The 24996-nt window shown below is 43.5% G+C and overlaps 1 protein-coding gene across 2 annotated transcripts; it reads right to left on the bottom strand.

Moving 5' to 3' along the window:
* On the bottom strand, positions 1–24716 carry Myh1 (myosin heavy chain 1). 2 transcript variants are annotated; one of them, XM_021211424.2, is made up of 40 exons: positions 24686–24716; positions 24390–24422; positions 22767–23010; positions 22536–22679; positions 22263–22419; positions 21343–21370; positions 20483–20597; positions 20290–20382; positions 20114–20177; positions 19345–19443; positions 19153–19256; positions 18897–19035; positions 18559–18677; positions 18320–18469; positions 17374–17544; positions 15799–16111; positions 15631–15707; positions 14472–14559; positions 14270–14387; positions 13920–14043; positions 13696–13832; positions 13350–13605; positions 11584–11826; positions 11296–11472; positions 10378–10523; positions 10201–10291; positions 9722–10111; positions 9061–9187; positions 7453–7571; positions 7081–7277; positions 5662–5845; positions 5231–5396; positions 5017–5141; positions 4292–4600; positions 4004–4207; positions 3572–3697; positions 3314–3484; positions 2741–2845; positions 2525–2620; positions 1–259 (listed from the first exon to the last, which is right to left on the bottom strand). In XM_021211424.2, exons 3-40 carry the CDS (start codon positions 22968–22970, stop codon positions 107–109), a joined length of 5829 nt encoding a protein of 1942 aa, XP_021067083.1. In that variant the 5' UTR covers positions 22971–23010; positions 24390–24422; positions 24686–24716; the 3' UTR covers positions 1–106. The 2 variants fall into 2 exon arrangements, with proteins under 2 accessions (XP_021067083.1, XP_029401854.1); XM_029545994.1 differs by having other exon boundaries at positions 3–259; positions 22767–23006.
* Between the last annotated feature and the right edge of the window lie 280 nt (positions 24717–24996).

Below are 24996 nucleotides of genomic sequence, written 5' to 3'. Positions count from 1 at the left end.
TTGGCAGATAAATTTTTTATCTCCAAAAGTCATGAGTACAAAACAGAGTGACAAAGATCTTCACATTTTGCTCATCTCTTTGGTCACTTTCCTGCACGTGGATCGATCACTCTTCGCTTATGATTTTGGTGTGAACCTCGCGGCTCTTCACCCGCAGCTTGTTGACCTGGGACTCGGCGATGTCAGCCCGCTCCTCGGCTTCCTCCAGCTCGTGCTGGATCTTGCGGAACTTGGCCAGGTTGACATTGGATTGCTCCTCCTGTGAATAAGAATGCATTTGTAAGGAAGAAATGCTCACATTTGTAGACTTTGGGGTCAGTGCATCTTGGCTGTCCTTTTTGCTTAAAACCAATCCACTCTAATAAATTTTCAAAGAAGTCTAGAGAAGTGTGTACAGTTCTATTAACTCTGCAGATGTTTCATGCAGTCATTGGTAAACACAGATGACATTGTCTCTCTTAAATAAAAGAACAATTTTTCTTTCAGAAAAGCTAACACTCCTATGATTGTGCCAGGTCCCCAGGCTCTGTTGTCATTGCTGTTGAGGCTCCAGAGATGAACGAGACTCACACAAGCAATTCCTATGACACCAAACTGAATATAAATTATTGTCACTTGGGTCATAAATTATCCCCCACTTAATAAAGTTTAGAAATTAAACATGTTTATTATTCTCTAAAATAATCCAAGTTGTCTTTGATTATGCTTGCAGATACAGTAATGAATTGTGAAAGGCCAGTTTTAATTTAGTCTCCAGTAATTATTCTTTTTTTTTAATGTCTCATTAAGAACCTTCACAAAATAGGACATTCAGATTTAGAACATTTATGAAGCTTAAAATTACTTTAAATGGGGTAGCTCGGAAAAGCCTTTGCATCTTCCTTTCATGGTAGAAAGAAGCAAGAGCTGGAGAGGAGGGAAGGTACGTGGTTTGGCAGGCTGTGGGTGCGAGGTACACATGTGTGTGTGTGTGTGTTCACATGTGTGTGTCTGTTCATGTGTGTGTGTGTCTGTTCACATGTGTGTGTGTCTGTTCATGTGTGTGTGTGTCTGTTCATGTGTGTGTGTGTGTCTGTTCACATGTGTGTGTGTCTGTTCATGTGTGTCTGTGTGTGTGTCTGTTCACATGTGTGTGTGTCTGTTCATGTGTGTGTGTGTCTGTTCATGTGTGTGTGTGTCTGTTCACATGTGTGTGTGTCTGTTCATGTGTGTGTGTGTGTCTGTTCACATGTGTGTGTCTGTCCACATGTGTGTTTCTGTTCACATGTGTGTGTCTGTTCACATGTGTGTGTGTCTATTCACGTGTGTGTGTCTGTTCACATGTGTGTGTCTGTTCACGTATGTGTGTTTTCACATGTGTGTGTCTGTTCATGTGTGTGTGTGTGTGTGTGTGTCTGTTCACATGTGTTTGTATGTGTGTTCTCACTTCTTCCTTTGCTCTCTTCCTCCTCTTTCTCTTCCTTTCAGAGCTAAGAGCTCAGGAGGTAAACAAAAGCCACCAGTGGACAGAGAACCTTATTTGCAATATGCAGGTACGTGTCTCCACAGAGACACAAGTGACACTTGACTCCTTAGGATGAGTCAGAGAAGAGTAAATATGATGGTGTCGAGCTGCAGTCGCCCCGGTTAGAGCACTACTGAACCTTCTGGCGTCCATAGTATGCATGACACTTCAGCTTCGCCCTGGATCTCCTTAGTGTGTATGTAACAGTGACTTGCAATGTAATGAAAGTAGAATTCCTATTTCCTTCTCATCCAGGAACATCAAGTCCCCTTTGTTTCCATTTCGATTATATCTTAGTTCACCCACCTGGCTACTCGCACCACGACTTGGTGGATAACCCCTGCGTTGCTTCCTTTTTACTTCCAGGGCCAGCCTACTGGCAAGCCTAATGCCTTCCTTCTCCAGGGTGAATCCTGAATCTCATCAATTCTCCTTGCTTTATTTCTGCCTTAATACAAGCCACACACCCACCTGAAAACATACTTGCACCTACTTGGGTTATCCAACAATCTTTTCTCTACACCGTAGTAAGGATACTTAAAAATAAAAGCAGGTCACATCTGTTCTGGAAGGGGATCGCTCCCTTGATTCTGTGGCCTGATTGCATTTGTATTATGACGAAGGGTTCCTTCCAGAAGACCTTGTGACCCTACTTTCTGCCTGGTTCTCTGGCCCCAGGTACACTCTTTTCTTCCTCAGTCTTGCTGATTCATGCACAAGACCCTGTACATTGCTCCTCCCCCTCTCTAGAACACTATAGGGATGAAGCTTTGGTTGGTTGGGTTGATGCTTAACAACTGGACTCGGGGCCTCAGAGATGCCAAGCCTACCCCCACTCTTCTACTGAGCTACACCCCCATCCTTATTCTCACTAGTTTATTTCTCTCACCACCCTCGCTAGATCCTCTGACTGATCCTTCCTTGTCTTGCTCATCTTTTGGGGTTTTTTTTTTGTTTTGGTTTGGGGTGGGGTTTTTTTGTCTGTTGGCCACCCGGTCATGTCAGGAGTTCTGCTCTCACCGCTTCCTCAGCTTGTCTCTTGTAGGCCTTGACCTTTGATTGCAGTTTGTCCACCAGGTCTTGCAGCCTGAGAACGTTCTTGCGGTCTTCCTCAGTCTGAAAGATTTTTAAAGTGTGAGTTGCTTGAAAACGTAAATATCACTGCTCTTTTCTGTATCTCTGGTTTTTAATGTCTTGCAGATAGGGGTAGGAACCTAGAGAAGGGCTTTTCCTTACTTGGTAAGTGAGTTCTTTCACTCTTCTCTCATGTTTGCGCAGACCCTTGATAGCTTCCACATTGCGCTTCTGTTCATTTTCCACTTCTCCTTCCAGTTCACGGACCTACACAAAAAGGTGGATTTAAAAAAATCTGGTTTTGGATTTGCTTATTTTACTTTATGTGTATGAGTGCTTGCTTACATGTGTTTATGTGTACCACAGAGCTCAGAAGTGGTGATCAGATCCCCTGGAATGGGTGTTGCAGATGGTTGTGAGTCATCATGTGGGTGGACCTATGCATGAGCAGTAAGTGTTCTTAAATATGGAGCCATCTCTTCTGCTACCAAAGGCAGATTTATAAAAATATTTTCTATCATCTAATCAGTCAATGAGTTTCTACTTCTTCTACTGGCCGGCTATTTTATATGTAGATCCTTATGTCTTTGTCTAAGTGCCCAAACATAAGCTGTCAGGCAACAGGGACTATCTGCTCTTCATCTCAGGGTGTCCTACAAGGTCTAGCTGTCTTAGGTATTGAAAGTCACATGCTAGAGTAGAACAAAAGGAATACGTGTTGACCAGGACACCCACCCTGGCCTCCAGTTTCTGGATCTGCTTCTTGCCACCCTTCAGCGCCAGCTGCTCAGCCTCGTCCAGACGGTGCTGCAGGTCCTTCACTGTCTGCTCCAGGTTCTTCTTCATCCGCTCCAGGTGGGCGCTGGTGTCCTGCTCCTTCTTCAGCTCCTCCGCCATCATGGCGGCCTGGTGAGTGACAAAACACAGTTGGTTAGGGGCTGACAAGGCCCTGCAGGATTCAGGCTTGCTCTCTCGGTCTCACCCTCTGCTTACATCAGTGATGGCTTTCTTGGCTTTCTCTTCTGCATTGCGGGCTTCCTGGACGATGTCTTCCATCTCTCCCTGGATTTGGGAAATGTCTGTCTCCAGCTTCTTCTTGGTGTTGATGAGGCTCGTGTTCTGATTAAAATACCAAATGCAGAAATATTAAATATTGAAGAACAAAGTCAGAAAATCAGATGTCTAAGTGAGCCTGTAAACTAGCTATTGACTAGCATCCCTCACGGGTTCCATAAATTATCTGAGTTAATAGCATATTTTTAAAGGACAATCAATTCTGTATGTCATAGGTCAGATAAACAAAAATCTTGTTACTCTTCCTCAGTTAAACATGTTAAACTTAGTTCTTCATAAAACATTATGGGTATATTTCTGAAAAATGTTAATATCCATGTATGAGTATCCCCTTCATACTTATTTACACACCTGGGTGTGGAGGAGCTGCACGCGCTCACTGGCGTCCAGCAGCTCCTGCTCTGCAATCTTCCTGCTCCTCTCAGTCTGCTCCAGCGTGGCCCGCAGCTCCTCGATCTCAGCCTGCAGCAGGTTGGCTCTGCGCTCCACCATGGCCAGCTGCTCCTTCAGGTCCTCCTGGCCCCGGAGAGCATCGTCCAGGTGCAGCTGAGTGTCCTGTGTAATGAACCATCATTGAGACACTGTATCCACAGGCCGGGTCACACCGCTCATCTGGGACCACCTCTTGGTGCCACCTACCTTGAGGATGCCTTGTGTGTTCCTGTAGTTTCTCAGGGCCTCGGCAGCCATGCGGTTGGAGTGGTTCAGCTGGATTTCCATCTCGTTCAGGTCTCCCTCCATCTTCTTCTTGAGCCTGATGGCGTCGTTCCTGCTCCTGATCTCGGCATCCAGCGTGCTCTGCATGGACTCCACGACCCTAATGTGGTTTCTCTTCAGCTGGTCGATTTCCTCGTCCTTCTCCGCAATCTTCCTGTCAATCTCAGACTTGACTTGGTTCAGCTCCAGCTGGATGCGCAGGATCTTTCCCTCCTCGTGCTCCAGGGATGCCTTCAGGACAACGAGAGCCAGTGTTAGCAGGAGAATGGCACTGCAGTGTTCAAGGAAGGTTAAACTATCCCTCCTCACTTGTTCCTGTCTTTGCACTACCATCGTACATTCTGATCTGCTCCTTTCCCCTATTGCTACAGAAATACATAATGTCCATATTGTTGATGTTATGTACTTTTCTCTCAGATGGTTCTTAAGGATGGACCCTCCTCCCCCTTACTCATATTTGTTTGTTTTCTGTTTCTACCATAGATCTTAATATATACTTCTGGTACTTGGGTTCATTCTTTATCTTCATCCTCAGTGGAGAGAATAAAGGATCATTTTTCATGTTTTTGATTCACCAGTCTTTGCACCCCAGAGCAAGGACCTAGTTCATTCTATAATTGTTGTGAAATGTTCAATAGAGTGTCTACCTCTGCTTCCTCTAAAGCAGCCTGGAGCTCGGATTTTTCCTGCTCAATTTGCTTCTTTATTTTCTCCAGTTCATGGATGCGTTTCCCTCCTTCTGCAATCTGTTCAGTGAGGTCAGAAATCTCCTCTGTTAGGAAAAAGGAAATAGAAATGTGTATAGAGATGACGGGGTGTTCCATCAAATCTCTCATTAAGGAAAATGGGAGATACACTCACGTTGCAAATTCTTATTCTCCCTTTTCAAGGTTTCGAGATGGTCTAAAGATTCCTCATAAGCATTCTTAATCTTGAACAGCTCAGTACTGAGAGAGCGGGACTCCTTCTGGGAGGCTTCAAGCTCAGCATGGGTTTCCTCATACTTCTGTTTCCATTCTGCCAGGATCTGAAGAGCAAGGGATGAAGAAAACGATGTAGCTGATAAACTTGGAGGACTCAGGGTAGAAGCTGTGTGTTCTAGAAACTCTGAGTTTGATCTGAGTGGTCTCAGATTGAAAAATAATTATGGGGTAGAAAAACTAACAAAGGAGTACACACACACACACACACACACACACACACACACCACAGTTCCTGCTAATGGATGAAGACAGCCAAGTGGTTTCAAAGGCTGGACACGTTAAAGACCATAGAAGGTTCTAAAAGCATACTTTGTCAAAGTTTCTCTGCTTCTTGTCCAGGGCAGCACAGGCAGCATTGGTCCTCTCCACGTCAATCATGAGGTCCTCCACTTCATTCTGCAGCCGCTGCTTCGTCTTCTCCAGGGAAGCACACTTGGCGTTCACGGCTTCTACGTGCTCCTCAGCATCCTGCAGACGCTGAGCCAGCTTCTTCCTGAGAAATGAAAATGGATAGTAGATGTGAATGGTAATTAGTAGAACTGACTGTTTCAAAATAGCTGTAAGTGAGCATTTCGAAAGCCAGACTTCCCCAACCGGTGTTTCTGAAGCTTGTTTGATACAATGGGTTCTCTGGGAACTCACTGTTGCTCTCCTACCACCAAGTGCTAAATGCAACCACATTTCAGCATAGCTTCACTTTATGGAGCTGGAGCCAACTTGACCCCTCTGCCTTCCTTTGTAGAACATAGAATCTGCATCAAATTCCTGCCAGTTATATCTGTGTCTGCATTCAATTTTAATGCTCAGAGAGTGGAGTCTGTATTTTGCTAACCTTTGTGTTCTTATAGGCTGTCCCACATACTAAGTACTCGAATGTTGACCATGTTAAACTTAAATGAGACATCCTTGTCTTTGAGTAATTGTATTGCTTCTCTTTTTTGCCAGGTTTTTGTTAATCCGTCTATTAAAAAAAAGATCTTTTCAAAAATAAATGCAGCTCTGAGAGTTTATTTCAGAATCGCTCTTAAGCATCTACAGAAACATTGATTTCATCAGTATATAGACTATGCACTATTCTGAGAATGAATACCTAAGGGAACCTTAAACTGATGAGTAAGACTGTTTCCAACCTAGGTCCTTTCTCACAAAAAAATTCAGCCTTGAATTTTCAGATGGCATTGCATATCTATTCCTCTATAAAGCCGTGTGCTTTCTCGCTTACTGCAGCGTCTCCATCTGTATACCACATTGGGCCTTGATCACATCTTTTTATTTCCTCTTACGGTCATATTTTTGCACATAAAAAGAGAGCTACTATCAATCCAGATTATTTTTTTTCTTTGCACTCATACCCCTAGGCCAATTATTGCATTAGTGGTTGAGAGAGAGAGAGGAGAAGTATGTGAGAATATATAATTAACTGAATAAGCTATTATACCAATTCTCTCTGCATCTGTGTAGACAGAATGAGGTTAAAAGTTCTCCCCTTTGAAAAATTACCATTCAGCTTCCTCTTGCCTACCTCTTTTCTCTGTCTGCCATGGATTTCTGTCATATATTTCCACAGACTACCTAGGGTATTTGTATTTCCTGAATGGCTTGATGTTCACATTTTTCTCTAGCATTCTTTAGCTTTGAGAAAGCAAGGACCCTCTGCCCACAGAGCATTCCTGACCCAAGCACTTTGTTAGTAGATATACTGCTATTTTAACCAAGTCGGGCACATACTTGGCCTCCTCCAGCTCCTCCGTGCGCTGGATGGCATCCGTCTCATATTTCGTCCTCCACTGGGCCACTTCACTGTTGGCTTTGGACATGGCCCTCTGTAGCTCAGCCTTGGCTTCCTGTTCTTCTTCATACTGTTCCCGCAGCAGGTCACAGTCATGGCGGGAGGACTGAAGAGCATGAGCTAGGGCACTCTTGGCCTAAAAGATAGGGTTTAGAGGTTTAATTTTATGTGTTTAAATTGGTATTTATTCTCTAAGCTCTTAGATCCCACCAGCAAAAGGCGGGGGAAGGGGGGAGACCCACACACACAGTGTAAGTATAAACAACTACAAGACCAATGATAACCATGACAACAACAAGACGCTGGTTCACCTTTATCTCCTCTTCAAGCTGCCTCTTCAGCTCCTCAATCTGTTGAGTGAATGCCTGTTTGCCCCTGGAGAGCTGGGAAACTAATGAATCCTTTTCATCTAGCTGGCGTGAGTATTCACCTGTAAAATACCAAGGTCCAGAAAACTCAGCCTGACGTCAGACATTAAAACTCTAAAATAAAAACTGGAACAAAGGAGATACCAAGTCTAAAGCATGGTGACAGATGGAGGTTATATCATATGTCCATCATCCACTTTGATGCTGATGAGGAAATCTTTGTACAATGAGAATATGGGGAAATTTGAGCCAAGCTCTTTATGATCAACCAAGGTTTTGGGAGATATTTAAGATGATCTGATTGAAGTTACAAGAAGTAAGCAAACATGAAAAGCAATGTACGGAGAACAGTCAAAGCACTCAGATGCTTTCTGGCTATGGAGTTACTGTGTTGGCCGCCTGTAACATTTGAGGGGAGTGGGAAATGGGAATCTTCAAATAGTAGCCCTCATATGCAGAACTGATGCTCAGTAGACACTTTGAAAGAGGTCTGCCCATGTTGGGAAAGCAAGAAATTGTCTGTCTGATCCCAGAATGAGTTGGTTCTAAATTGTAAACAGCTCCCAAACCAAACGGTCCATAAGTTTGTCTTCCGTTCTTGAGTAACATATTTAGAAAATACAAGGAAAGGAAAGCCTTGTGGCGTCACCCCCTGTGAACATTTGTTACAAGTCTTACCTGTTTTGAAATTTATTAGGAACCACATGTTTAATGTTTAACCTTTTAAGATCATGCCACTGCTAGGAGTAAGAAAACGTGTGCTAAAGAGGAGAGATTTGGGGGAGTATCCTAACTTGAGAATAGCTTTTGTTTGACTCTGAGTGTCCTGCCCACCTGGACAACAACAATACAGTCTTCGAGTGTCACAGGAGGAACAACATGACTTTAGTAGAAAGTTGGTCAAGTCATGAGAGGATTTCCTGCAGACTTCCCAGTCAGGCTGGTCAAAACTACAGCTTCACTTATGCTCCTGTTTCCTGACTGGCCTGGGTTCACACCCACCAGTTTGTACGTGGACAAGGTGCTCCTTCATTCCCAAGATGTGTCATCTTCAAATGGGAATAGCATCGTGGCTAATGGGGCAAAATAACTGTTGGCTTGTAAACAGTATTTGGAAAAATGACGAGTCAATAGGGAGATAAACTTTGTATTTGATAATTCTGTTTTGAGATCAAACCTTGACATGTAGTCTAAGCAGGCCTAAAGCACACAGTGTCTGCCAGGTTGATCTGAAATATAGCATTTTTCTACCTCAACTCCCTGGGACTACAACTATGGGTATGTGCCTAAATGCACAATTCATATTTGATAACTTTTTGATTGCATCCAAATCTGCTATATGATGTTCAAAGCAAAAAATGATTGTATGAACCAATCTACTTACCTGTCTACTGAACCACCTATCTTCCTCTGAAAAATAAAGCAACTGTAGGCCATTGCTCAATAATGAGATGTTTCCATGGAAGGTAATATGTGATTTCAAATAACTCGATAAAGTGTTCAGCAAATTGAACACCCATGGTAAGTTCATGGTTCCAGGATATAGCCCACCTGACTCCGTCTGCAGACGCCCCCTCTGCGCAGTCAGCTCATTGATCAGCCGCTGCTGTTCCTCCTCCTTGGTCTTCAGCTCGCTCACTTGGTCCTCCAGCGTGCGGCACATCTTTTCAAGGTTTCCCTGTATTCAAAGAGATGTAGAAGCTATTCAAGCAAAAACTTGCACCAAAGAACATTTGAGTGATCCAGACATAGATGTTGATTTGAGAATAAACTGTCATTACAGACAAAGATAATAACAAGCTTCAGCTGTCGTGAGAAGAATAATAAGACGCATGGTCTGAGCATACGACTACTATGTTGTTTGGTGAATCCAGTGCCTTCTCTAGATGTTCTTAACTGTAGGTTAAGACAATAATGCTTGACTGAGCCTGTTTGTGAGAAGCAAACTTTGTTTGATCATAAAGGATGAATGAAAAGCTCTGTGGTTGATACAAAGCATTTTAAAACGTCAAAATGTATAGCTGGATAGTAATTTTAGATTTCTGAAGGAGCTCAGTTTTCACTCCTATTATTTGGGTATGGCTATTCTCACTTAGGGTGAGCACATCAGACTTACTCCCCATTTCCCTAGTCTCAACTTGTATTGGCCCTCCTGTGAGTTCCTAATCATTTGTCTACTGAAATCTCTGTGACGTTTATGTCATGTTTATACCTTGGATTTGGAGATGACCTCCATGTTACTAGCGAGGTCATCGATCTCCATCTTCATCTCGCTCTTCTCCTTCTCCAGCTTCTGCTTCACCCGCTGCAGGTTGTCGATCTGCTCCCCGAGCTCAGCCACGCTGTCCGCGTGCTTCTTCCTCAGGGTGGCTGCTGTGGCTTCATGCTGCAGTGTGGCCTCCTCCAGGTCCCTGCGCATTTTCTGGAACTCGGCCTCTCTCTTCTTGTTCATCTCAATCTGGGCTGAAGTGGCTCCACCAGCTTCTTCCAGCCTCTCGCTGATCTCCTCCAGTTCCCGAGAGAGGTCTGAGCGCTGCTTCTCTGCTTTGGCCCTGGAGGCCCGCTCTGCCTCAATTTCCTCCTCCAGCTCCTCGATGCGGGCCTGGGGGTGGTGGAAAGGACCAACTCAGCTTCCTGGATCAATTGTTTTTCTTTAATGATGAATTAGACAGATAGAAGCCGTGGATGTACCTGCAACTCCTTGATCTTCTTCTGCAGCTGCATGCCGAGGGCCTGCTCATCCTCAATCTTGCTCTGCAGGTTGCTCATTTCAAACTCTTTCCTATAGGGAAAGTCCTTGTGTCGGTCACAGAGCCATTAATAATAATCCCCTACACACACCCTGAGACCTTTATCTTCACCACTTACTTTTTGAGTTTCTCATCGAGCTGCTGTTTATCGTTTTCTACGTCCATTGTGGACTCTTGGGCCAGTTTCAGGTCCCCCTCCAGTTTCCTCTTGGCTCTTTCAAGATCCATCCGGATTTTCTTTTCTTGTTCCAGAGAGCCTTCAAGCTAAAAGTTAACAATTTGTGAATACAGTCCCAAGAATAGCACATTTGCCCCAGGCTGAGCTGGTGACATAGTGTATCAGCATGCTCTGGGACAGGGATGGGACAGGTTATGAACTAGTTAATTAGATGGACCTGCCTCATCACTCCTCCCTTTGTACAGAGTCAGTGTTTAAAGTGTGAAGTGTACTGATCTGTGTGCCATGACTACCGCTGAGGCATCACAGCTTCTATACAGTCCACTGAGTCCCTTACAGGCAATATTTCCCACTTGCGATGGGCAGCAAAGGGATGTTTTCACACTGTGACCTTGGCTAATGCAACCTGTATTCACAAGTGTCCAACAGGTTCTCTCTTAGATATCCTATCATGTGTAAGGCCAGCTGATCTTCCATATCCTTGCCCAGTGTTCCTGTGTCCCTCTGAGCATGAGGCCTGTTGACATGTGGCTATGCTTGCCACACAGAACATGTGACTTCACCCTTGGGCTCTTGAAGCCACCAGTGTTTCTAGTGAACTAAAGACTGGTTTATTCATACAAATCTTGGTGAACAAACCCTCGTTGCCATCCATTCTTTTTAACTCTTATCTGTTATCCAGCACTTGTCTTGTTGATTTTCTTGTGCGTGCATCTTGGTCTTCATGTCAACAGTTACATCCTGAAGTTATTGTGTGGGGGATGTGCTTTGGTAATGCCCATTATGTCATGGGGAGACAAGCTCACGCTTGCTTAATTATAAAACTTTTTAAAAATGTTTCTGAAGTGTTACACTCACATCATCCACTTGCTGTTCCAGCTTGATTTTGGCTTTGGTCAGGGTGTTGACTTTGTCCTCCTCTGCCTGCAGGTCATCCAGGGTCTGCTGGTGGGCCTCCTGGAGGGCCTTCTTCTCCTTGGTCAGCTTGGCGATGGTTTCGTCCAGACCTGCCATCTCCTCTGTCAGGTTTTTCACCTTGGGAAGCAAACGTGCTTTGCATTGAACGTTAGGTCTTAATAGCTTTGGTTTTATGTCTTACTTCTTCATTAAAATGAGTCATAAGCTTCCCTTGTAGACATCTCATACCTTGTTCTCCGTGGCGTGCTTCTCCTTCTCAACCTTGGCCAGTGTCAGCTCAAGGTCATCGATGTCCTTCTTCAGCTCTGAGCACTCGTCCTCCAGTTTCCTCTTCTTGGCCGTGAGCTCCGCGTTGATCTCCTCCTCGTCCTCGGCTCTCTCGGTCACCTCTTTGATTTTGGCCTCCAGCTGGATTTTGGTTTTGATCAGCTGGTCGCATCGTTCCTCTGCATCAGCCAAGCTGTCTGCTTCCTGTGAAGAGATATTAGACATTTTTAGATTTTAGTACCCTAGACCTTCTAGATTTTATTAATATTTTGAAAGCAAGCAAGAAAATGATGTTAAAAGGTATTAGGTTTCTTTTAGTTAGCTTTCCACCACTGAGCAAAATTGTCAGGGCACTGACTATTAACTTGAATAATGGCAAAGAAGTGTAAAACATGGTTTCCAGTGAATCTACAATACCATTGTTTTGTTATATGATTAATGTATCAGCATATAACTTCAAATCAGCATTCTTTGTTTAATTTTTATTTTTATTAAAGTTTGGTATACAAAAAAAACAATATTAAAATAAAGAACTGAATATCAGGACCTTGCTAAGAGGACAGTGAACATCAGAAAAAAGTGACCTAAATGAAAAGAGCATCTTCAAATGACAGAATAGCTTAGAATTAGAAGAATGACTGGAAGAACCAAAGAGAATGGGCTATAGTGACAGGTAGTTCTTAGATAAGTATTAACCTTGTTTCTCATGGAGAAATAGAATTTGAAATATAAAATCTGTGATAATTTGCTTATGTCTCTAGACTCTAGAATGCATGAGATAGTTACTAAGTAGGTAGTAGATGGAATACTGCTAATACAGGCACACAGGCACAGAGAGAGAGGGAGGGGCAAAGGGAGGGGAGAGGGAGAGAGGGAGAGAGAGAGAGAGAGAGAGAGAGAGAGAGTAGTTGGATCAAGCTTAGAAATCTCCTTCAATAATCTCTTTATTCTTCTCATTTTGGAAAACCTCAGTACAAACTACAGTAAAGATACAAGCCAACCTTGATTTTAGCAATTCTTTTTGTTATGTATTTGGAATAAAGACCCAGTGGGGTTGATCGCTTCCCCTTCTGAATTCAGAAAACTAAAGAGTAACTTTTCATGTTTCTATGCTTAGTTTTGACAGTAGCTTGGGAGAAACAAAAATAGATCAGATGGTAGCCCCTTGTCACATATGATTTTCCAAGTTTCTGAATATTTATTGGTTCATCAGAGTGAGATTATCAACCTAATCCCGCAAGCCATGCATTAAAAAAAAATGACACTACCTATAGAAAGCCTTTCCTTGATCCAATACTTTTAGATAGTCTAAAATTCCTAAAACAAAACTGTATAGAAAGTTTTTAGAAGACTATTGGTCAAATATTTCGAATATTGAAGTGAGACTAATATATTTTTATTTTTATTACAAGGCCTCCTCCCTATTCTCTAATAATATTGTTCTTTTGATATTTGTCAATAGGTAGGATTGTGGGAAAGCAAAGATTTCCCTATTTCCCATCCATTGTCTGCCAGGAAAAAAAAGCTAAAGAATGAGAAATGTTTGGAAATTTTTCCGTCCAGGCAACTAAGACTCCTACTGAACTGATTTGCAGTGATGTTGTGTATGGAATGTTACAGAACACTCAAAGAAGCTGTCCATTTAAATGATTGTTAGACAGTCACTTGATTCTGAGGAATTGTCACTGAGCTGAAATTTTAGCATCAAAGAGAACTTTGAGACTCACAGACTGAACTTGGAGCTGCAGGTCATTTTTCTCTTGCATCAGAGCTACCATTTTTTCTTCCAGCTCTTTTCTTTTAGCCTCTGCCTTTGCAAGGTTTTCTTTAGCTTTTTCAAATTCTTCCTTCATGTTGGCCATCTCCTTCTCTGTCTCTGCACTCTTCAGCAGAGGTTTGATCTTGAAATACAGCTTCATCCAGGGCCAGTGTTTCACATTCATGAAGGCACGGACGTTGTACTGGATGCAGAAGATGGACTCCCTGTGATAGGAACAGAAATGTTCAAAGGTGGGTTCTAACAGGAGACAGGAATAAAGGGACTAGCTCAAGGAATATTGCCCTTATTCATACCTTCTCTCCACCATCTTCTGGTACTCCACTCTCGCCAAGTACCCTCTGCACATAGCCTGGGTCCGGGTAATAAGCTGGGCCAACTTGTCATCTCTCATTTCCTCTAGGAGCCCCAGAAGACCAGCTTTGAAAAAGACCTGTGTGCAGGCAATGTTGCAGATCAGAAACATCACACAAAGCTTAAAAGGACAGAAAAACATTAAGCTGGATTTCGGGAGGATTACCTTGGTGTGACCAAACTTATACTGAGTGTGGTCAATGTCGATGGAGCCCAGGAGCTTCTCAGAAGCCTTCTTGCTATCAATGAATTGTCCCTCAGGGATGGCACTTGCATTTAAAACCTTGTATCTGTTTAAGTCAACCAAATAAATGACATAACTATTGTCACCAAACAAATCTCCTTACCATAGAAACATTATCAAAGGAACTATATTATCCCTTTATCTATTCTTTGCATAGTCAAAGGACTTTTCAACATGTCCCCAAGTCACTTGGATGTGTTGTGTTTCTAATTGTTAAAAAGAAAAAAAAATACCAAAAGCCTTAAAATAATCCACAGTGACAAATATACAACCTCTGCTTGAAGTCTGCATAGAGGATCCTGCTGGGGAACCCCTTCCTACAGATGCGAATGCCTTCCAGCACCCCGTTACACCTCAGCTGGTGCAGGACCAGTTCGTGCTCCATGGCACCTGAAAGAACACATACATTTCCTGGTCTAGACTCTGAGACAAACACACTGGGGCCTGTCTGGATAGATGACAGAAGTGACTTACCAGGAGTCTTGGTTTCATTGGGGATGATGCACCGTACAAAGTGGGGGTGAGTGCTCCTCAGATTGGTCATTAGCTTATTCAGATTCTCCTGTGGAGCCATAGAATTTCTTGTTTAGTATGTGATGTTATAAACACTCCTATTTACAGGCATAATGACCATGAGCCACCACTTTGGTTCAACTCTACTGAATAGTATCAAGTTTTGAATTTTCCAAACTCATGGCTGGAGTTTCAAAGTTCTTGACACGCCGTCCTAACATGTTTTGTGGCTCACAAGCATGGTTTCCTGTTAGTTGTTGAGATGGCTGCTCACTGCTGATGAATTTCTTGGCATATGTAACATATCTATCATTTCAGTGTAAGCATATGAAGAAGCTATACCCATACTCGGGGCCTTTATTGAGATATTTGGTATGGCTTAGCTCCTAATCTAGTGCTGCCTTCCAACCTTCTGTTGGTCACTCTTCTTTTCTACTTCTCTACTTTCACAAGCTCTTTTCTTGCTCCGGGCACACAGCTATGTCATCCTACTAAGAGCCATATTACTGAGTATCAAAAGTTTACCATTTTTCAGAGAAAGCCTTTCAGAATAACAAGAGCGTCTGGTTTTCAAGATGTAATTAAGAGCTGAGATTGCCAAGAAAAGAGAATTTTTTTCCTTGAAATCCTCCTGATTTATCACATCTGGTTTCTTATATTTTCTCCTTTTGACTCGCTCTGCAATTCCTGCCATGATTCACCAGTCCTCCACTTTCAAATGAGGCCTCTACTAAAGATAGACTCCTACCTAGTATATACTTAGGAACCTAAGTCACTTGGAAGCTCCAAGAGGGTCAAGAAAAACCTCATCATCTATGCAATCCTCTCCTGCTGGAGATTTTTTTAATTTAATGCTGAATGACCTCATTACTGAGTTACCAATTTAGTTTTCCATCGGATGCTTCTGTAATTCACTCCGGAACCTTATCTCATTTATTGGGGGGCTGCTTCAAAGTTATTCTGACTCTCCCTAAAATTCAGGTCTACCACTGTCAGCTGACCCACCCCTCTCCAGTTTCAGAGCCTTGAAGACAATATCCCTGCCCTGCCACACCCTTTATATAAAGCAGCATATAATCTAACATCCTAAACCCATTTAGAGAGAAAATGAAGGTGGTACCCTGAAGAGAGCTGACACGGTCTGGAAGGAAGAACCCTTCTTCTTGGCCCCTTTCTTTCCACCACCGCCACCAGACTCTGGGGGAGAAAGGAAAGCACAATCAGTCAGAAGTCAGACTTCTCTGCTTAGACGTTCCACATTAAATAAATATCGCTGATTGAAAATCACCTGCTTCTGCAGCTGCTGCTGCCCCAGAGAAGAGGTATGCCAGAGTTTTCATTGATGACTTCTGGTACAGCCCCACCACGGTCTCGTTCAGGGGGTCCTTGTTCTTGTCCAGCCAGCCAGCGATGTTGTAATCCACGGTGCCTGCATAGTGCACCAAGGAGAAGTGGGCCTCAACCTTGCCTTTGGCGGGTTTGGGCTTTTGGAAGTTGTTGGACTTTCCAAGATGCTGTTCATAAAGCTTGTTCTTAAAGGAGGTGTCTGTCGCCTTGGGGAACATGCACTCCTCTTCCAGGATGGAGAAGATGCCCATCGGCTAAAAGAAGAAACACAGAAAGAAACGCTCCATGAACTCTGCCTGCTCATAGGAGTGAAAGATGACACAAATGGCTAAATTCAGTCTTCAGTTCCACAGAGCTCGTGAAGACTCCTTTGTTTGGTCAGAAGTCATTGATTTAATAAGACTCTTAGCTATATAACAAAGAAAGACAAATGAGAGCTATGCCCTTCTGGACTTTGTGTCTTAGAGCAGAATTTCTCAAAGTACACCTTCTGAACTAGTTGTACTAGTTTGTTATTAGTCTTGCTATCAATGCAGACTCCAAGGTTTACCCAACCTTTGCAGAAGGACCTCATGGGAGTGAGAGCAGGGAGCACTGTGTTGGTGTTAAGTGTTTGGATGAGCTTAGCACAGCTTGAATTTGAAAGCCTCTGTCTACAGCATTAGAAATTCCTATTTCAGAGGTCAATAGTAGTGAATCCAAGGATGTCAGAGAAGTAAAGAAAAAAAATGTTCTATTAAGTGCTAAATTTGTGTAAGAATGATAGCGCTCGATGTAAGACTTTGATTGTAAATTCTGCATAGGCATAGAGTTCTGGACTCTATAGAACATATCTGTCTCAAAAGAGAGGACAGAAGGAATGCAGGGGCTGAAAGACGGGGGACTGGTGAACCAGTGTCTTCTGGATGTGACAGAGCTGGCCACTGCACTCATGATCTCAATAGCTGTGGTTAGTTACCTGTCTAACACCTGTACATAGTGGGGTCTGTTAACCTTCCACCTTGGATGGAGGGGGTCATAGGCCCCACTGTGCCCTGAGGAACTACAAGCAGTCAGTGGCAGCTAGAGAGGGAAGGCACATATTCTTCTGTGGGATAGCCACTGATAAGTTGCCCATGGTGTGGTGAGCACCTCCCCTTCCCCATGCTCATGTATGCTTATGCAAACTCATTGGATAAAAGAAGAAAGAAAGAAAAAGTAGAAGGGAGACATTTTGAGAAGGAGTCAAGAATTAGTGGAGACTGGGAGGGATTGGTAATGTGAGACTGGAATAACCAAAAGATATTATGTGGAATGTAATATAGTGTGTGTGTGTGTGTGTGTGTGTGTGTGTGTGTGTGTGTGTATGTGCATGCAAAGTAGTCTTTTTTTTTTAAGAAAACATCTTGTCTCATTTATCAGAATGCTTTCCTCATTTTGTTTATCAGTAGACATCCTTTTCCATTGCACATACACTGCAATTTATAGTCTTTTGTTTACACATCATACAACTGTGACCTGAACAAGCCACACAAACCTTCTCAATGAGCTCGATGCAGGCCGCCAGGTCCATCCCGAAGTCGATGAACTCCCACTCAATGCCCTCCTTCTTGTACTCCTCCTGCTCCAGCACGAACATGTGGTGGTTGAAGAACTGTTGCAGTTTCTCGTTGGTGAAGTTGATGCACAGCTGCTCCAGGCTGTTGAACTAAATAGGTGGAGGAGATGGAAATTAGCATTCTGTTTCTCCAGGAAAGTATCCCTAGGCTTTCCTCAGTGGGCAGCCTAACCGCTCTCTCAGCATGGTGGGGTTTTTGGCTCACTCGTAGGAAGCCCTCTTACTCAAATTTCATCCAGTTATCAATATGCTCATAGAAAAAAGGTCCACAAATAAAACTTCAGGATGAGACCAGTTAGAAATCCTACTGGTAAGTAGAGAGCATATCACCTTTACTCACTGGACTATATGGCATTCTTTCTAGGCAGACATACTTGAGTATATTTAGTGGCCATGTCTGTCATGCCTGGTCAGTTGCAGAAGATACCTTAGGGTCAAAACACACTTCATTTCCCTAATTAAGCAGAGAGGGATCTCAAAGTCTATATCAATTTGACATCCCCTTTCCTGGTGCTGATTGGATATTATTGTTGCTTTACCATCTTTTCAATCATTTACTGATTGCTGATTGTGTATTGAGGACTGTTTTAAGAGCTTTAAATGCAACTGACAAGAAGACAGAAAGAAGGTGTCAGAGACATTGATGGGTCCTTGTTGAAATTCTGCAGAGACCAGGCATATACACAGTCACACAGTGAGGAAATGACAGAGCTCTAGTTTAACTTCAAAGTTCGTACTCTGGTCCAGATTTTTCAGACCTCTTACATGAGTCAGTTTATATGCAGTTAGTTTTCATAGACATTCCTTGGTGATTACAAGAACAAGATTTGCAAACTCTTCTGCTACAAAGCTTCTGCCAACTCACGTCAAAGATCTCAAAGCCAGCGATGTCCAAGACCCCGATGAAGTACTGCCGGGGCTGCTTGGTGTCCAGCTGCTGGTTGATGCGGGTGACCATCCACAGGAACATCTTCTCATAGACAGCCTTGGCCAGGGCACCCACGGAGTTGTACACCTTTAGAGACATAGCAGTTCTTGTTGGCATCATTAATGATGTCAAGGGGGTCTCTGATGTGTGTGCTTCACAGAGGGTATATAATTTACCTGCTGCACAGTCTGTCCTTTGGTGACGTACTCATTACCGACCTTGACCCTGGGGTAACACAGGGCCTTGAGCAGGTCAGCAGAGTTCAGATTTTGGAGATAGGCAGCCTTGTCAGCCACTGCAGAAAAAGAATTCAGGTTCCCAACGTTACCTCCTCCAGGACCCAGAATATGCAAAGGTAGAATGTTTAGACTGCTTTATACACCCTATTTTGGGGATAAATTTGAGTGTGTTCTCTAGGAAGCTCAGCTTAAAAAGAAACACGAATTTGGACTATATTTTCTTTTCGAACCCACATAGAGAGTTTTATTTGGCTTTGGCTGTTTGGGTTTGGTACCTTCGGTGCCATCTGGCTCAGCCTGCTCCTCTCGCTGTTTCTGCTTGAACTTCATGTTCCCATAATGCATCACAGCCCCTGTGAGCTTATAGATGGAGACTCTTTCATCAGAAGTGAAGCCCAGAATATCAATGGCACTCTGTGAGGAGACAGACGAGGATAAATGTAAGGGCAGAAGACACTTGCTCACTTGGATTTGCAGTTTGCCCTAACTAGGCTTTTGCTAGCATATACTCATCCATAATAGATGACTTACATCTGTGGCCATCAACTCTTCTTGGTCATCAATGCTGGGCACCGTGATCTCCCCCTGACTGACAAAGGCGTAGTCATATGGGTTGGTGGTGATCAGGAGCATTTCTGGGTACATAGGATTCAGGGTAGATGTTTAGTATTAGAAATTGTTAATAGAAAGACTAACTTCCATCTATGAACGTAAGGTTCTTACCAATTAGATCTGGCTTCTTGTTAGACATAATCTGGTAAAAAATGTGGTAGCTTCTCTCAGCTTTTAGCTGGAAAGTGACTCTAGACTTCTCCAGAAGATCTATAGTGGAGAACCAACATCAGATGAGAGGGGATTGCCAAGTGTCTTAGAACGGTTTTAGAACTTGAGGTCATCAGTTAAGTCTTATGATCCCTTGAGATAGTAGCTCAACGTTCATAAGGTGCCACATGCCACATCTCTGCAAACACTGAGTTTCCTCTTACTGCCTCAAAATGAAGGAAACACATACTTGGCTAAAGGAGCGCTCACTTGTCATAGAGAACCTTGACATTTAGAGTGTAATCTAGACTTGAAACTGCAGCTTCTCGAAGTCTCCTGGCGTTCTAATAGAGAAGCTACTGAGGGAATTGGTTACCAAGGCCCAGAAGAGGAAAAAATCACATACTTTGAATCCATAGGCAACTCAACTTCCCCCATGTTACTTTGTTCTTTGAATATTTTGAAATATTCCATTTGAAATGAAAGTGTTCTGAGCCAGAGTACTTCAAACGAGTCCAAGAATGCCTGGCAGTTCCTACAGAATCATTAACTCGTGCCTGGGTTGGTTGGTAAAGCACCCTGTGAATTTTGCCTAGGGCTGCCACTCACAGCAAGCCTGTTTGGCAGCTGAGGTGGTTTCTGGGCTCCATGCTGAGCAGGAGCTGCAGAGTGTTCCTCCAAAGCCTCATTTGTTATTCTTGGAATCTAGTTGGAAGGTCCAGTTACTCACATGTTTCAATATCAGCAGAAGCCAGTTTCCCGGTGGTACCAAAGTGGATCCTGATGAATTTACCCTTGGAAGGGAAAAAGATGATGTTAGCTTCAAAGCTTGAAGCACACAGATAGGAGTGATGCAGTGCTTCCAGTATAGTTTCAATGGAAGACCAAGAAGACCAAGAGACTCACAAAGCGAGAGGAGTTGTCGTTCCTCACGGTCTTTGCGTTCCCAAAGGCCTCCAGCAGGGGGTTGGCACTGATGATTTGATCCTCCAGGGTCCCCTGTGAGGAAAAGAACAGTCCTCACATCTCAGGCTCTGGGCTCCCTTGCCTGAAAGCCCCCCCAAAGAGCCTGGACTCTGGATTTTGACAATCAGCTCACCTGCATTTTGCCAGAGGGAGCTTCCTCCTTCTTCTTCTCCCCAGTGACTGCAATTGTTGCAAAGTACTGGATGACACGCTTTGTGTTCACAGTCTTCCCGGCCCCGGATTCTCCGCTGTCCAACAAACACCAATATGTGGAAAATTGAGCTTCGGGTTCAGTGAAACTATTTCTGCCAACAGTATTTACTCTCTCATGCATCTGTCTTTCCATCTATCTCTCTGTCAGTGTCATCTAGGTGAGGTCTTCTTCGTCTACAGATAACTCATATTGTTTCTCTTAGTTTGCACTGGCAAATAGGGGGATCCATTTATTATTCGTTTAACATGTGGTTTGGATGCTTAAGATGGTCTGGGCTCTTTTCAAGGTGCTCAGTAAGACCTGCTCTTGAAGAGTCCAACAAGCAGCCATGGAGGGAGGAGAAAGGAATCTTGAGTGATGTGTGCTCCTTGGCTGCCTTAGACTAGAGAGATGGCTCCAGTTAGCTCTCCAGGGGGTTAGAAGTTCCCTAAGTAGGCCTCAAAGAACATGGCTGATGCTGTCCTCAAAAGCTTTGCCTTCATTAGGCTGTGTGCTACTCTTTGCACTGGACTGAGCTCCAAGAGGAAATTGTACGTTCCCTGCTCCTAGGAATGCCACATGGACAGCGCTCTCAAGGCTGTCCTGACCAGCAGGATAAATTGCAGCGTTCTTGTTTCACATCTGGGCTCCAGCTACCCTCTACAATGAAGTGAAAGCAGACCCTAGATCCTCGCTGGTCTCGTTATTTCTTTTGCACTACCTATGTTTCTCCTCAGGTTTATTTTTCATTTTCCCAGTGAGAGGAAAACACCAGTAAGTTTCAGAATAGAAATACATACGTGATCAAAATAGACTGGTTCTCCCGATCTGGAAGAGAAGCAGTGTGTGGTCAGCACATAAATCAGTCAGTCACATACGTTCTTGAGTTGCTAAGTATCATACTTTGCACGGATTTTTTTTCCACTATATTATTGTAAAGTTATAGATGGGATTTAGTCTCTAGTTTTTCAAGTTAAGGAAGAAAGCAATAAATTGCTGCCATGATGCCATCATCACAGAGGAATACCCTATTGGCTTCATATAAAGGACAGTATATTCCAAAGTCACCATCAGTAGATTTTAATGGCACACTTGCCACCAATTAATAGCTACTGCTAGAAATGCATCATGTGTAGGTGGGAATGGTGATGTTCAAACCAAGGTTAATATCGCATTTCTAAATGGGCGAACTAACCTCACAAAGAAAACATTTCCTGTGGCCCCAGAATACAACCTTGTGAATGGTCTTCCTTGAATTGTTAAAGAATGATCAGGAAGACATATCTCAAAGTGAAATTTTTTGCGGGGTGAACACTTCTGGTTATAAGCATGAGGGATCCCAAACACCGCCTTCTCTAAGGAGAAGCCACCATCTAGGATATGATGACTTTAAAAATGGCAGTACTTCTAAAAGTAGCCAGTCCAAGCAAGGAGCAACTGAGACAGTGATTTGCACTTCCAGTCAAGCAGTGTGTCCCTCAGTTATCATTTCTCATTATTCAACACACAAAGAGTACCAGGGTGGAGTTGCAAGCAGAGTTTAGTCCCTGGCTTGATAGTGCCAACCCCTGCCCCCCTCCCCCCGCTTTTGGCAACTTTCCTGAACAGTTAGAACATCGTGAACAATCACGAACAACTGGTTCTTCCTTAAGGTCTTTTGGACTCTGATATTGCTGGGTTATAGGTGGTAGTTCATATGAAAACCATTTGTGCCACTCACCCGTCAGCATGAACTGGTAGGCATTGTCAGAGATGGAGAAGATGTGGGGCGGGGCCTCCTGGCGCTTTTTGCCTCGGTAGGCTGCCACCACCTCTGCGTTATACACTGGCAGCCACTTGTAGGGGTTGACAGTGACACAAAACAGGCCCGAGTAGGTCTGCATCAAGAGAGGGGACATAATTATTGGATGGGATGTTCATTATTTACTTTTTTTTTTAAGAAAAAAACGTATTAACTACTCTTTTGACCAAAAGGCCAGGATAGTGAACTCACGTAGATCATCCAGGCTGCATAACGCTCTTTGAGGTTGTACAGCACAGCGGGCTCGTGCAGGTGGGTCATCATGGCCATGTCCTCGATCTTGTCGTACTTGGGAGGGTTCATGGGGAAGACTTGATCATCTTTTACTGTTACAGTCTGTCCATACACAAGAGATATTAAGTTAGGAACTAAGTCAAACTAGCCCAGCGGTGTAGTGTCCCCAGTTCCAGATGTTTTACTCACAGCTCCGCCTTCGGTCTTGGCTGTCACCTTCCCCCCTTCCCTGCTCTGCACCGTTGCTTTTACAAAAGACTCCTTAGCATCCACCACAAACACAGATGACTTGGCATCAAAAGGCTTGTTCTGAGCCTCGATTCGCTCCTTTTCAGACTTCCGGAGGTAAGGAGCAGCCTCCCCGAAAACGGCCATCTCGGCGTCGGAACTCATGGCTGCGGGCTATTGGTCGCAGCCCAGTGGGAGAGCCTACCTGGCAGAGAGAAAAATGGTAGAAATTCAGAAAAAATCACATGATTTTTTTTTTCATTCCCTGACAGTTGGGTGAATGCATTGCACCAGGCCTAACCATCTCCCTGGCTGTGGTGTGGCTGAAATGTCAGACTCCTTGTTCCTTGCCAGTGCTGACAAGTACTTAATCATGCATTTGGAAAGGAGTCCTTTGTGGCTCGCCTACTGTGTGAGATGTCTACTGCTTCCAGCACCTTGTCTGTTGTGTATAATAACCTTCAGAAGCTGCCTACCATTGGATTCTATAAAACACAAAGCACGGAGGATACTAAGATGTTCTCTGGCTCTTTATACTTTTTTCCTTCCCTGTTGCATTTCCAACACCTAACAGCAAGCAGGGAGTCCTTCTGTTTCTGGCAGCCTTCACACCTCTGAGAACACATGCTGGATACAGAGAAGGGCTGGGAGCTGGCTGCCTCATTAAAAAGAACAATCGGGCTATGAGGCTAAAGTTTTAGGATCTCTCTTGCATGTGGAGAGTTTGGGATTCCCACACTCCAGACTCAGCAGTTACAAGGATTGCACACTAGAATAGAAAGTGGAAATGTGAAGAACTTGGTTTGGCATTATTTTGTTAAAATGACAGTTTATTATCCCTCTATCTGCATTTTGACAAACTTTATTATGTTTTTTTTTTGTTCTTTTACTCATATTATTTTAAACACTTCCCTCAACTTTGTCCTTTAAGGTTAACTTCTTGCCATGCACGAACTCCATGGATAGTCATCCTATGTAATCCATATTGTAATTTTACAAGATACCTTTTTCTGGGAAAGGTCCATTGGGAAACTTTTTTTTCCCATTTCTCCATTCAAATTGCAATCACTGATAACAAAATTAAAGCACTCTGTCTTGCTGAAACCACTTTCTCACCATTTAAAATTTTATTTGACAGACTGTGAGACAACATGCAGATTTGCACTTCGGTAAGTCAAGGGTTGATCCATTCCATCTGTCCATTTAGATGTCATCTCACTGCCTCATTAATTAGTGCTAAAAAGCTGTAGCATAGAATGCTCATGTTTTTCTTTTTCAAGGCGCAAACTGAGTCTCGATTGCACGTTGCAATCGCTGAAAAGACAAACTCCAAAGCTGGACATAGAAAAACCTCATGCACAAAAACCCCAGGGCTCTGAGAGAGCATCGCATGTGCCGCAAAGGATCTGTGTTAATGAGACCCAGTTTCCTGAGCCCCCTCAGAGTTCATCAGCAGAAGCACGATGAGCCAGGACACTGAAACGCTTTTCATTCTTCAACCACAACAGACACTTTGCAAAGACTAAAGAAGATTACTTGCACTCAGAATGAAGAAAAAGCAGGGAGGGAGGGGGAAGACCTTACCTTTGGGGATGCAACTTCGACCGTGGGTCCGAACTGTAATTGAAGAAAAAAAGAAAAAAGCAAATGCCTTCAGATTAAATGCTAGTGACTCCCAATATGAAGAGCACAGTTCTTATCTGAGGGAACCAGGAAATGACTGGGGAGACCAGAACATCTAATTACAATTGCTACAGAGTAACTTGGTGCTTCACTGGAGGAACTGCCAAGGGCAGCAGGAGCCAGGATGTGTGGCATGCACACCAGCAGTCAGGCATCCCTTCTCGTCCACACAGAGCCCTGTCCTTACGCACTCTTACCTTGAAGCTTTATGAGGAAAGACAAGTCATTCTCATTCCAAGGGGTTCTTTTATAGGATCAAATATGGAAAACACGTAACCTCCTCCTCTTTCTTAAAACATATTTGGCAAAATGTGTTTTTGGCAAGGAAGGTCTCCAAGCCTAATTCCCCTCATATTAAGGATGTTTGGATATAATTAGAAATATTCCCTCTCACATTGGGTTAAGTATATGAATCAATCTCCTATAAATAATTTGAGTTGTTGGTGATAGGAAAACGATCTGTCCTTGGAATAATGTAAGGTGTTGTTTCAAAGACTGCTGAGTTCTG

The sequence above is a fragment of the Mus pahari genome, chromosome 14 (assembly GCF_900095145.1).
Source record: "Mus pahari chromosome 14, PAHARI_EIJ_v1.1, whole genome shotgun sequence".
NCBI classification, from domain to species: domain Eukaryota; kingdom Metazoa; phylum Chordata; class Mammalia; order Rodentia; family Muridae; genus Mus; species Mus pahari.
This window is presented reverse-complemented; position numbering and strand designations above follow the sequence as displayed.